Source organism: Ambystoma mexicanum, chromosome 10 (assembly GCF_040938575.1).
Source record: "Ambystoma mexicanum isolate Mex_15411 chromosome 10, UKY_AmexF1_1, whole genome shotgun sequence".
Lineage (NCBI taxonomy): Eukaryota > Metazoa > Chordata > Amphibia > Caudata > Ambystomatidae > Ambystoma > Ambystoma mexicanum.
The window spans coordinates 1,444,722,065-1,444,734,778 of NC_090932.1; the positions used below are offsets into that span (position 1 = coordinate 1,444,722,065).

Here is a 12,714-nt window from a genome sequence, read left to right on the forward strand (position 1 = left end):
TTCTGGGCACAGCTCTTTGTGTCGGCCAATCAAGGTCCACAAGTACAGTGATCCGGCGTCACTACTGGATAGGCATGCATGCAGATCCTTCTGCCAGGGGTCAGGCCTTTCGTACCTAAGCCACCTACTTTCCATGCAGTTGAAGCCAGGTGGCCTGGGAAAGCTACAGGGCGCATATGCTTCCTGAGGGGAAGAGGTAGATGAGCCCCCAGAGGTAGAACGGCCTCCATCACTGTCCCCTCTTTACCACAAGGTGCAAAATCTCTGCAAGGTCTTCTGCCACGAATCTCCTGTTGTGGCGGTGGGGGCATTTCCCTGTTCAGTTCAGAATGGTCCAGAACTGCGTCAATGCCTGGGTCTTTCACGTCATTCAACAGGGCTACTGTTTACAGTTCATGCAGCATTTGCTGGACCATGGCCCTCACACCAACACTTTGCTTTCAGTTCCCATCCTTTTGAGGTTTGTCCGCTTCTGTCCCGCGATTGAACTGGTACCATGCTAGGAACGATGCGAAGGGTGCTTTAACACCGATTTTCTGGTTCCTAAGAAGATGGGGGTTTATGTCTGATACTGTATCTGCAGATGCAGAATTTAATTTGTTCGTTTGCAAGGACAAATTCAAGATGGTTACTCTAATCCAGATACTGAAAACCCTCAAACTACAGGAGTGGTTGGTATCACTGGACTTTCAGGATGCCTACTTCCATGTGTCAATTCATCGAAAGCACGGGAAGTACCTGAGGTTTGTGTTGGGCCTGCACCACTACCAGAACAAAGTCCTAACATTTGGTCTTTCTTCGGTATGCAAGGTTTTCACCAACCTACTCGCAGTGGTGGCGGCTCTCCTCAGGAGGGTGAGCTTTCATGACTTTCCCTACCTGGATGACTCGTTGGAGCTTGCTCCACTGACCTAGTGTGGGAGCACCTGCTCTGTACATGCAGTCTTTTTTGCATAATTCGTCCTTTTCCCTGATGCTTCAAAAAGTCTCAGGTTTCGTCCCAGTGCCTCTGATTTACCGGGGCGGTTTCTGAGGCCCAAGTGGCAAACCTCTCGGATGGTGAATGTCTTCCAATCAAAAGGGCAAGTCCCTGATTCAGTCTTTCGCACCTACTAGGCATCATGGCCTCCTTCATCCTAGTGGTTCTGGACGCTCTGCTGCTCATGAGATCGCTTCAGTGGCTCCGTCAGATCAAGTGGCTCAAGACCTTGCAGTGGGCCGTGGGACAACTTCCTGGGAGGTGCGTTGTTTTGTAATCCCTGGCCCCAGCAATGTTCAGCAATGCATCTGACATGTTGGGGCACTCACCTGTCAGAACAAACAGTGAGCGAAGTGCGTCTCCCTCTGAGTCTCTGGAACATAACATCTTTCTGGAGTGGAAAGCGATGAGGCTGGCACTAGTTACCTTCCTCCCCACTGCAAGACTGTGCTTATCCTGATGGACAACACAGTGTCCTATGTGACGAATCAAGGGATTTCTTCCCTTCTTCCCAAGGAGGAGCCCTATTGTGAGGCTAGGGAGGTGAGCAAGCTAGGCTACACCCTCTGTAGCGGTCGAGGCAAGTGGGACCTCATCAGATTGATTCCCTCTTTGGGAACAAGGACTCCCATTCCCGTGAGGAACTCCCGGATGCCCTACACATTATGGCTAATATGAACTTATCCTAAACACCAAGACGTTACAAGTTTCATGAGGATATATTGTAGACAAACTGGTGCAGTCCCTTTTAAATCCAGATTAGATAATTAGATGCCTTATTTGTTACCTTTTGAAGGTCTGCACCCATGTGCCCATTGTCACCATAATCTTGTGTCTGGTTTCACGTATTAATCATTGTTATGTCCTGCAAAAGTGTTCTTTGGCCAAAGTGCATTCACGCTCAAGCTATTGAGCTAAAGCCACTGTACTGTCTTTTCAGAGTAATATTCCCCAAGTAGTTATCAGTAAGGTTTCCACGTGGTCCACTCGTTTGGTATTAAGACAGAGTTTGCAGAAGGCCAGTCAAACGAAGACAACGGCTTTGTGCCGGCAGTCCTTCTGAAACTCTTCACAAATCACTACTGGAACTCTTAACTCCTCTCCCACCCCAAAGTTTTTCCAAGCTATGAAATCTGCCATCAGTATAGAGGAAAGAGATGGGACATACAAGTATTCACTGTAGTGACTGCTGTACTCCTAGTACATAGTTCCCTTTCTTCCATTTGTCCCACCCGCTGTCCCATTTAAATCTGTTAGATAGGTGTAGTTAACGAGCAGCACAGGACAGGCTGGTGGGCGGAATTCACGTTGCTGGGCATGCCCTGTGTTTAAATTGTAAAGTGGATGTTGGCTTTGTGTGCCAATCTATCCAGTCAGTCGGTAGTTCATCAGTATGGAGGAAAGGGGCACTATGGGAACAGTAATAACTATATGGGGGTTAACTTTTTTTCTTTCCATGAGGCCTCCATTTAGGACTCATCAGGGAAAAGTGAAGTGCTCGGAAAAATACTAATTAAAAAGGCGTCTTTCTAGAACAGCAGTTTGAGACATTCGGACCCACAGAATGGTACCCATATAACTCCACAATGACCTACTTTATGCATGTAGATTTACATTTTAAAATTCAGTCTGTATTCCTGTTGATGACCAACATTAACTCTTTATTATTGTTTTCATTTCCAGACCTCTGAATATATTATTCAAGCATATAAGTATGGTGCATTTGAGAAGATCCCAGAATTCATAGCTTTCAGAAACCGGCTGAACAATTCACTCCATTTTGCACAAGTCCGCACTGAGCGCATGTTGTTGGACCTTTTACTAGAAGCAAATATGTACGTATACCAAAGAAGGAAATTGTAACTTAGTTTTAGCCTATGACTCTTTTTCCACCACCTTGGATTTATGGTAATTTATTCATGAATTGCCAAGTCCTGTTTGTAGTTTTGTTGTTACTCATTGTAAAAGGTAGAGATGTTCTCAATTCTTTAGTGTAATGTTATTGCCATGCAATATTTATTTACAATGAGCTAGATAAAGTTGTTTTTTTTCTTTCTCATATCTGCTTCTCATATCTGCACCCACTGATAGTCAACCCACTGACTGCTGGTTCTAACTCTGTGTTGGTGAGGGAAGATATCTGAATTCTTTGTTCATTGCGTTTCTTCCTTGTCTCTCATAAATTGGGGCATGTGCTTGATTTATTTGTACATCAGTTACTTTACTTGCGTTTTCGTTATCCATCAAAGGAGCGGCTACTTTGCCATTAGCTTTAGAATTATTTCCTGTTAGTAGGAGGATAGTTCATGTGACCCTCTACATTTTAAGTTTCATCAGACATTTTCGTTTTCTTTAATTGTAAGATTGTTTTTCTCACATATTTCATTCCTCTTCCATATCTTTTAATACAAAAGGAACGTCATGAATGTGGTCATCTTACTACGAAACTCAATTTTGCCACAGTATTGATTAGAAACCATCCCCACTCCATACTGAGCTGCTTTTGTATGGGACATTGACCATTGTTTTCATGAATGAATCGCTACCCCTACAGCTTTTCCTTTTATGCAGTAAGTTCTCTGGGACCAGGCCTCTAAGGAAAGTGATTGAATGAAGGGATGAAAATCTGACCTCTCTAAAGGGGGGGACGTGGGAGTGTGGGGGGGTGGGCTGTCCTGTCTTCAGGGGAGGAGCCACGGAAGGTTGAGCTCAACTGGAGCAAGTCTGTGAACCAATTCCTGGCATGCTGATGAGGAGCGACTAGTATTAAGTGCAAGCTCTGAGAACTTTTCAGTTGTGCAGCACTTTTGAAGAGAGGAGGCGGCGGAAAGTCCTAGTGTCTGCCTGCCTCAAGAAATGAGAAAAATGCTGCCAAGGGCATTGTCTGCTGTTGCCTCCACAAGGCATAAAGAGTATACTTCTTGTTCTGAAACTTCATTTCACTAGATGAACCCACGCCCCCAAAATCCCCCATCCCTGCCACTCCACTGACTGAAAATCTGTCCCATGTCTCTGATAAAGTTCCCGTGGGGGTGTTCAATGCAAAAGCCAGGTCAAGGAGTCTACCTGGCGCTAATGCTGCCTCATGTCCATACTGCGAAGTAATCTCTGTGAAAGGAGTACTGAAGCATGGGAATTGGAGAGGAACGAGTTCCACAGCTTGCATATGTCCCGTACCCACTGTGTCTGGGGAAAGGCTCTGGTCTGGTTAGTGTTTCAGGTCAGACCAATTAACAGAATTGTTTGAGCAGGGGACTGAAGACTTAGTTCAATTTAAACTGATCCAAATGAAACCATTTTCTCTGGGGTTGGTACCTTTTAACCAACCAGTCGCATTAGGGGTACAGGACGGCCATGATGGCTTTCCTCACTTTATTAAAAACCTACACAAGGAGTCCAGGACAAGGGAGAGAATTTAGAGGTGATAGGACTGGCTGGCAGTAGTAAATCGCAAATACTTGTGATAAAGAGTAAATAGTGGAATGTGCTCATAAGCATCCTGTAATCTTGGGCCCTATGTCACTGTTTCTGTTTGAGGGAGGCTAAAATTGGAGCTAGTTTTGACCGCCTTGTACCTCTACACTAGTAAGTGGTTGAGACAGGAGAGACGTATATTGGCTTGCTCCCCATGCCCCTTTTCAGTCTTTGGAAGTGCAGGCGAATGAAAACACCTCTGCACTGATTGACTGCCTATTACTGCTAGTTGAGTCCGCAGCTTGATCTGTAGGTACAATTAAATTTAGGGGTGGGGGTGGTGAAGAAGAAAATGGTAGACCAATGGGTCACAAAGGTTACAGGGGTCTCGAGTTACCACATGCAGTCAGATGGTGCTTGACACCACACTCTTATACCCACTTAACACTGGCTTTCAGGGGAACTGGGCTTGTAGACAGTTTAACTTTAGCCTTGTGTTTAATATGGTTCCAGAACCAGCCCTAGGGGATGTTTCCGAGAGGCCACCCTAGTTAGTGAACTGGGTAATTAACAATACTTTGGTCTAGCCAAAACTCTGTCTTAGAGTAGCAGAACAGCAAGGCTTACACTTAAGGCGATAGAGTGGTACAGTCAGGCAAATATACCACTCAAACTTGACCATTTTTAAAACCGAATACTGTTATTAGGCCTTAACATACTCTAGACCTAAAATCAATATATGTATATTTGAGGCCTGTGGATCTGCTTAGCATCACATGCTTTGCATACACTGACGTAGAGTGGTTGGTGCGTAGGACTGCATGGCTTGTTTTCTAAATCTGAAAAGGGGCATGGATAGGGTGTTTGTAATACTATCCCTACTGTGACGTGTACTGTACCCATGGTCCTTCACTCATTCTCAGATTTTTTTTTTTCCTCCATCGTGTTGGTCTCATTTCGCAAAGTTAGAATGTAAAAGCTATTGCTAGTCACATACTTATTATTCTTTAAATATAGCATGTTACGTATCGCTAGTTAAGACGCTCTTTATTGCATCCGGTGAAGCTCGATGAAGAATTCAGCCATCCAGAGACCCACTAACATTCTCGGTGGCCTACCTTCAGACTTTGGCCCACACAGTAAGGATTGTGGGGATAACATTTCTCAAACACACTTAGAGAATGCCTCATGGAGAAGACTGCATTTAAATTGTGTCCCTCTTGCAACTGTAAGCTTCCCTGGAAGGACACACGAAAGCCCTTAAGAACCTGCAGTTGAAGAGTTGGGGCACCCAATGCGATTCAGGGTGAATCAGAATACCCCACGAGCATGGAGGAATCAGAAGCTGAACAAGGAAACGTCCAATAAGCCTGAAAAAAGTAAAGTCAGAATGGGAGATTTGGCCGAATTTCGACTGTTTGAAAATTTCGAATGGCCAAAAAGTTCTACCAAATCCCCCATTCGGTTGCAGGGGTGTCCCGCGCACCCTTGTTCACTATAAAGAGAATGGGGGATTTGGGGATGTCCACTGCAGCCGTTCACATACGAAGTAAAAAACAAAAAAAAGGAAAGGACCCTGCAGCGTCGGGTTCCTGATCACAGAAGTGAAAGAGAACGGGCGTCGCAGGGACACAGCGAGTCTGCGGCACACAGCGAAATGTGCCGTCGCAAGTTAAGTAGGGTGTTGGGTGCATGGGTGGGGTTCGAAGCCTATGGCTGCAATGTTCAGGGGATAAAAGACTGAAGGTTTCCGGAAAAATTACTTTTGGTCTTTTCTCCCTCAAACATTTCCGCCACAGACTTCCAACCCCAATACGCTGAACAGGACAGCTGGAGATGTGTCCAACTTGGAAACAGGAGACTCCTGTGTGTCCGATCCCCAGCTCCGGAAGGCAGGAGCCCTGCATGCTATGGAGGGTTCCTCTGGCAACAAGGGCGCACATTAAAAGCATGGAAGGGGTAGCACCCCACAAGGCGTCAAGACACAAACCTCTTATATCCTCTGCGCATGGTTCGGCACACCCGTCAAAGTCACAAACTGGCTGCGGAACCTAGTGCCACAACAGGCGGCTCAGTGCTTCAGAACACCACTGCACCCAGTGCTCGTACTTGGGCGCACATTCTCAAACATAAACGCTGAGTAAGAGTGGTTCTGTGCCTATCCTTCCCACACAAACGTCTACCCAAGCACAGCCGCCGAAACTCTGTTTTGACAAATATTGATATACTAGTCTGGTTACACAGGAGCTACCTCCCCATTGTACGAGGCACTCCAGAGAAGGTCTAACAGCAGCAGGAAGAAATGGTTTTTACTCTCCAAGACACCCAGTCTAGTGGCTCATCGACCAGAGATGGGTTTGAAAGCACTATGGATAAGATAGTTTCATTTGTACATTTTCTAAACAAACACCCCAACAAAACATGAATACATTTCACAGGGATATGAGGAGTCTGTTATTGAGTTTGATGGCGACGAGGATGACATCTTAGGAGAGGATCCTGGGGGGGCAGACCCAATTAGCCCGATTATACTGTACTTCCCCAGATGTCACACATGAGCCCATATCAAACTCACCCATTGATGTCCAGCTGCTCTATAATGACCTGCTTAAGAGAGCAGCAGATTTTGTTAAGATAGACCTGCAGGAGTCTGAGGAAGACCCTGAATTTGTCAACTTCCTCAATGAGAAGAAACAGGGCAGTATATCCCGTTGTTACAGTCCTTCAGAAGACTGCTCCTACCTTCACTATAAATCCCGCTCTTACTACAGCATTCAACCCACACATAGAAAAGCGTGTTAAACCTGCACCCATTGACCCTCTCTTTATTAAGTGTCATTTAAAACCTTACTCCGTAGTAGTCGCTACCATCTGCAAGAGTGAGAGAGCGGGTACTCCCCTAGCCACTTCCAAGGTGCCACCAGTAAAGGGAGCAAAAGAAATATTCTCTCAAAGGTGGTCACAACTTCTGCCATGTTTCGGATGCGTATTGTCAACAATATTACCCTTATGCCCAGCTTCAATAGGGCAGAATGGGATCAGTTGGAAGGGCAGCCTAATGGGGTGCCAGAGCCCCTGCGCTCACGAATCTTCAAAACCATAGCTGAGGGCAAGCATACTTCTAACACCATCATTAAAAATTCTCTTGACGCTGCAGACACAGCAGGATGGGTGGTATCCGCAGGAACCCTCTTCAAACGCCACGCATGGCTTAGAAACTTGGACTTCAAACCAGAGATCAAGCCACACTGTTCAATATGCCCTTAGAAGACAACCTTCTCTTTGGGAAATGTGACGTTTCTCCAAGTCTTGTCACTTCTCCCCTGGGGGTGGGGTGGTCACCTTTCCCACGAGGCTAGGGAGTTGAAGCTGCTACCCAATTGTTCCCCTAGGGGTGGTAATATGCAGGAGATCCTCATGAAGGACTCCCCTTTTGGGGATAAGGACATCCACCTGGAGAAAGCCTCACTAAAACAGTTGCATAACCCACTGCCCTCATGGTCACTCTTTTAACCCACCATTAATGGTGGAGCCAGGTGTTTTGGGATCACCATGCATGTACCAAATGTAAAACCTACTGTGATGAACAAGAACACGAGAAGCATATGGAACAATATGCAAAACCAGCACAGTACTGTGACGAGGTGGCCTCAAAGGAAACGTGAGTGGTTAATGGAACTAAAGGAAGCATTGCAATGTTTTCTGGCGAGGACTCAATAGAGCAAGATAATATGAGAGGACTACGAGAAAAGAAAGCAGGACGAATAAGTATAAGGGGAGCCCAGGTGTACAGCCCGGAGAGCCTGCTCGTTTCAAACCAGGAAAAGCCGAAGTTCGTGGCAGCACTGTGATAGCCATGCAAGGGACGCCGGCAGAGAATCGAGAGTCTCCTTTGCAGATCTGACAGGAGTAGGCCTGCAAGCAATTTCGAGCAAGGACCCCAGTGGCACGACCTGGTTAAGGTGGACTGTGCAGTCCGGAAACTGTTCCGACCCCGGAGGTATTAAATCCCTTCGGCGCTCTTGGTGTGGCGGGATCCAAAGCAAGCACCATAACCTCAGAGTGGATTGCAAGAGGCAGACGGCAACAAGGAGGGTGTGGGTGCCGTCCTGAAGAAAAAGGACAACAAACCCCAGAAACGGTAAGCTGCCTGGTGAAAACCGGTCAAGAACCAGTAGGGAGTCTTTAAAAATAATTGAAGAGTACATCGGGAGCAATCGCCTGCATCCCGGTTGTTGGCAGATCACTATACAAAGGGCCATTACTTTTGAAGACTGGGTCGGGGGTGGGGGGGGGATCATCCCCCTCGTTGCAGTTGTCGGTCCAATACCACTTCCCAAACAGAGTGGAGCAGGAGCCATCTCCCTCATCAGTGATTCACCAAATACCTCTGAAACAGAGGGCATCAGGAGTTGTCTTGCTTGTCGATGTGGCCCATCAAACGTCCTTGGAAAGCCTCAGAGCTTTGGGAAACAATTCTCTCGTTACCCTATATAGACCAATAGAAGGACCTATAACAATGATATAGAGAAACCTGGAGAAGAGTGTTAAATGGAAGTGAAATATAGCTATGAACTTTTCTACTTCATGGAATAAGTTGGAGACTAATCTAAGTTTTCTGCAAGCGTGTTTAAAGACAACTGTGGAGATCCTTAATGGAAGGACCCGGAGCAGAGTCAATCCCCTGGTCCCGTGTGATGGGAGATTGGAGTTACTTCCATCCGACACCGGTGAGGTTGTGCTAACAGCATGTTGACTTTCCTCCTCCTCCAGCCTTATTACTTACTTTTATTCAGTTGTGCTAGAAAGAAATAGTTGCTTTGGGGAATTCGATTGGGGCATTTTTAATGTACTGTATTTTAGGAATTTTGAGGAACTTTTTAAACTGTTCTGCATATTTTTTCTTTTGAACTACGGGGTGGGGGGGAATGTTAAGAGGCTTTGCTTTTGGAAGTATTTCTTTTATTTACCTCTGCCACGTCACACCCGCCTGTCACTGTTCGCATTTATGTGCCCGCTAGGGGCGGACGCACAGTGGACGCGAACAGCAGGCGACCCATAAGCGCGCCAAAGGCAAGCCAGTCTGTACATGGAGTGGGGCAACACGATGCTACTGACGTAACAATCTATTAGTTCTCGCTTTCAAAGATAGGATTTTGCCTGTAGGATGTACTAGGAACTGTCAGGACACACCCAAAAATAATTGTTGCAATTTGCAATGAGGTAAGTGCCATGGGAGCTTGACCAAGAGTTGAGACTCGGATGGGGCGGCCTGCCCCTCCCTCGGCGTTGACTGGCCTTATGATTAGTGATAGATCGGCGGTGGCACATCAGGATGAAATCCACACTCTGTTAATGGTCTCTTCCCCTGACCTGCTTTGCCTCACTGAGATACGGTTACACCCACACCTCAGATTCCGATCCTGCCACCTATAAACTGCTTGTCCTTGACAGATTCCCCTGCAGTTATGTGGGGTTCGGGGGTGGCGTAGCCCTAAATCACTTTGCTTCTGTCAATTGTGCTGCGGTTTCCCTAGATCACAATCTACCCTGCAAACCTCTACTGCTGAGACTCCAGCCTGCACCTCTTTTTTTCGGTTCATATCCTGATTGTTTATGGTGGCAGCCCCTCACAGAAGCTCACCTATTTTGTCAACTAATTTGCACAGTTTGTTGCAGATCTGCCTCCAAGTCACCCTGATCTTCTTATGGCTGATTTTAATGTTAATATTAATGACTCGCAGGCCAGAAATCTTGTCACTATTGTTAGGGAGATTTATCACTATTGTGCTTCATCCCCTCTCCTAGTGAGACCCACAGCACTTTTTGCTGTACTTCTGGACTTTTTTTCCTTTAATCCTGAGTGAGTGGAGCCTTTTTCCACTCATTCATTCTAATGGGCTCTGTCTTTTGGAATTCTATTCTTTGTATTCTACCTGTACTATGGAGTCTGTCTGCGCCATAGCTCTTAAAGACATCTGTGTTTTACTACTGCTGCACACAGCTTCTTATGGGCAGTGTTGCTGGGGACCCTTGGTGACATCATACCTCAGGCACTCAGCATACATGCAGGCGGATTACTAGCAACTCTAACACCTCCCTTCCTTCAGCTACACTTCAGACATAAGTAGAGACCCTAACACCATCTCTCCCTGCAAAAACAACAACCACGCAACAAATCATACACACTCGCACCCTGCCAAGTTCCACGCACCCAGAAAAATTGAACAATCAGGCATAACTAACATTTCAGCAGAAGAAACCTGGCCTCCTCAACTACACTCCACAACCAACAAAAACAGACCTCCTTCCGCTCCCCACTGCCACTAGGGAACCTTGAAGCTGCGACCCTCGGGCACCACCAGCCCCACCCTGGGCAACCACACAAACGCAACCAAAAACCCTCAACCAACACTTTGCTCCTTCTATCCACCCCGGCCAGCGGTGGATCATGGGACTGCCACTCCCAAACAGTAACTCCCCAAATCAGGATTGACACCGGTCCTACTGCAACAAAGTGAGAAAACTAACTTACTACACAATAACCCAGGAAGATGTGAACTGGACAACAGGACAACTGTCACACATACTCACCAAACCACCCGAAACTCATCCACACCACACTCACACAGGGGCAACTACGCACAGAGAAAAAACAATCCCAATTAACCCCAAACACCAATCCCAGTTTGGCAGCCTTTCCAAACTGGGCCAACAGCAGTCAGGCCTCAACCCAACACAACAACGACGACCTCTGGAAACAAGGTGGAAAATAAAATTGAATTGGCCTAAAATCACAGGTAAGCACCAAAGGGTGTGACCCTAAACCTGTGATTTACATCAATCAAATAAAAAACAGAAACCCTATCCAAGCCATGCCACCACTCGGATACATCATACACTTGGCAACCATGGGGTCAACCACACCCCATAATACACACCCATCAGACAATGAGAAATGAGGGCGTCCCCACCACTCTTGTGCAGAGAAGAGCATGCAGGCAGCGTCCTGCCACACACCCGTTCCTAACTTCGGCTATCTCTTAAACCCATGCTACAAAAACAGACATGAACACATCAGGCCCCTTACCACTAAAATGGGTTACCACCAACCATGCTAACTCGTAGCCGTACAACATCAATGAGTTACAACCATCCATGTTGAGACACTAACTAACATGCAGCTCACTGCATACTCATCTTTATACCATCAATGGATTACCACAACCCACGCTAACTTGTACCCATACAACGCAAATTGTTTACCCCTAAACTCCTGCTCAAACACTCAGGCATGCACTCCTCAGATCTAATCGACATCAATGGGCGACACCTAGTCATATATATATTTCTGAGGCTTGTGGAATCTGCTTAGATCACATGCTGTGCATAGGCCGACATCTAGTGGAAGCTGCGGAGTATTACAGTTTGTTTTTCGAAAGTCGAAAATGGGCGTCGACACAGGCGTGCCAGTAATACTATCCCTAGTGTGACGTCCACTGTACCCAAGATCCCTCACGCGTGTAGGATCCTCAGATTGTTTTTTTCCGCCATACTGGTCGGAAGCATCTTGCGGAGTTCCCTGGCCTTAGCCATACTTTTGCTGTTATTATAATTTTAATTCTTATTCATTCCCTTCCCCACCCCAACGTCGACCCTCAACCTCGACGACGGCTGGAGAAGTCATCGACCGTCGACTGCTGCACGACGGATCTGGGCCTCGGTAGGCCGCTGGCCTCGGCCCGGGCCTAGTAGGCCGCTGGCCTCGGCCCTTACAAGTAGGGAGAGTGGGGGGTGGTACATACTCTTCACTCTTGATATAAAGTTACATTTATATATATTCCTACACTTAGCAGCCCGCTGCCTTAAGGTGCGTATGGAGGGTACCCCTTTTCAATTCTGCCCCAAGTGCAATCGCAAATACCCTTGGGTCGACAGGCACGCCACGTGCAATCTCTGCTTGCCGAGGGATCACCCCGAAGCGAACTGCAGAGCGTGTAGTAGGTTTAAACCTAAGACACTTAAGGACCGTTCGACAAAGCGTTGGGCCCACCACGCCAGGCAGGAGGCCATGGCAGCGGAGGGCGCCTTCAGCGATGGCAGCGACGCCGTACTTTCGGACGGCGAGGGCATTACGGCGTCGAAAGACAGCCGACGAGCGCAGGTCCCCGACCTCGGAAGGTCGTCCGGCAGGGCGGCTATGGGGAAGACCCCCGGCGACGCAAGCGCTACACACCTAACACACACTAAACACACTAAGACCAACCGGACCTCGACGACGTCGACTTCCCGGAAAGAGGCACAAAAAGAACGGTCCGACT

The 12,714-nt window shown here is 47.1% G+C and overlaps 1 protein-coding gene across 1 annotated transcript in view; it reads left to right on the plus strand.

Annotated features, from left to right (window-relative positions):
* Nucleotides 1–12,714, plus strand: part of NAA25 (N-alpha-acetyltransferase 25, NatB auxiliary subunit) — a 1,586,429-nt gene that overhangs the window by 825,296 nt on the left and 748,419 nt on the right. Inside the window, exon 16 of the mRNA XM_069619501.1 lies at nt 2,663–2,814. Within this exon, the coding sequence (XP_069475602.1) occupies nt 2,663–2,814 (152 nt within the window). The remainder of the gene's footprint in view (nt 1–2,662; nt 2,815–12,714) is intronic.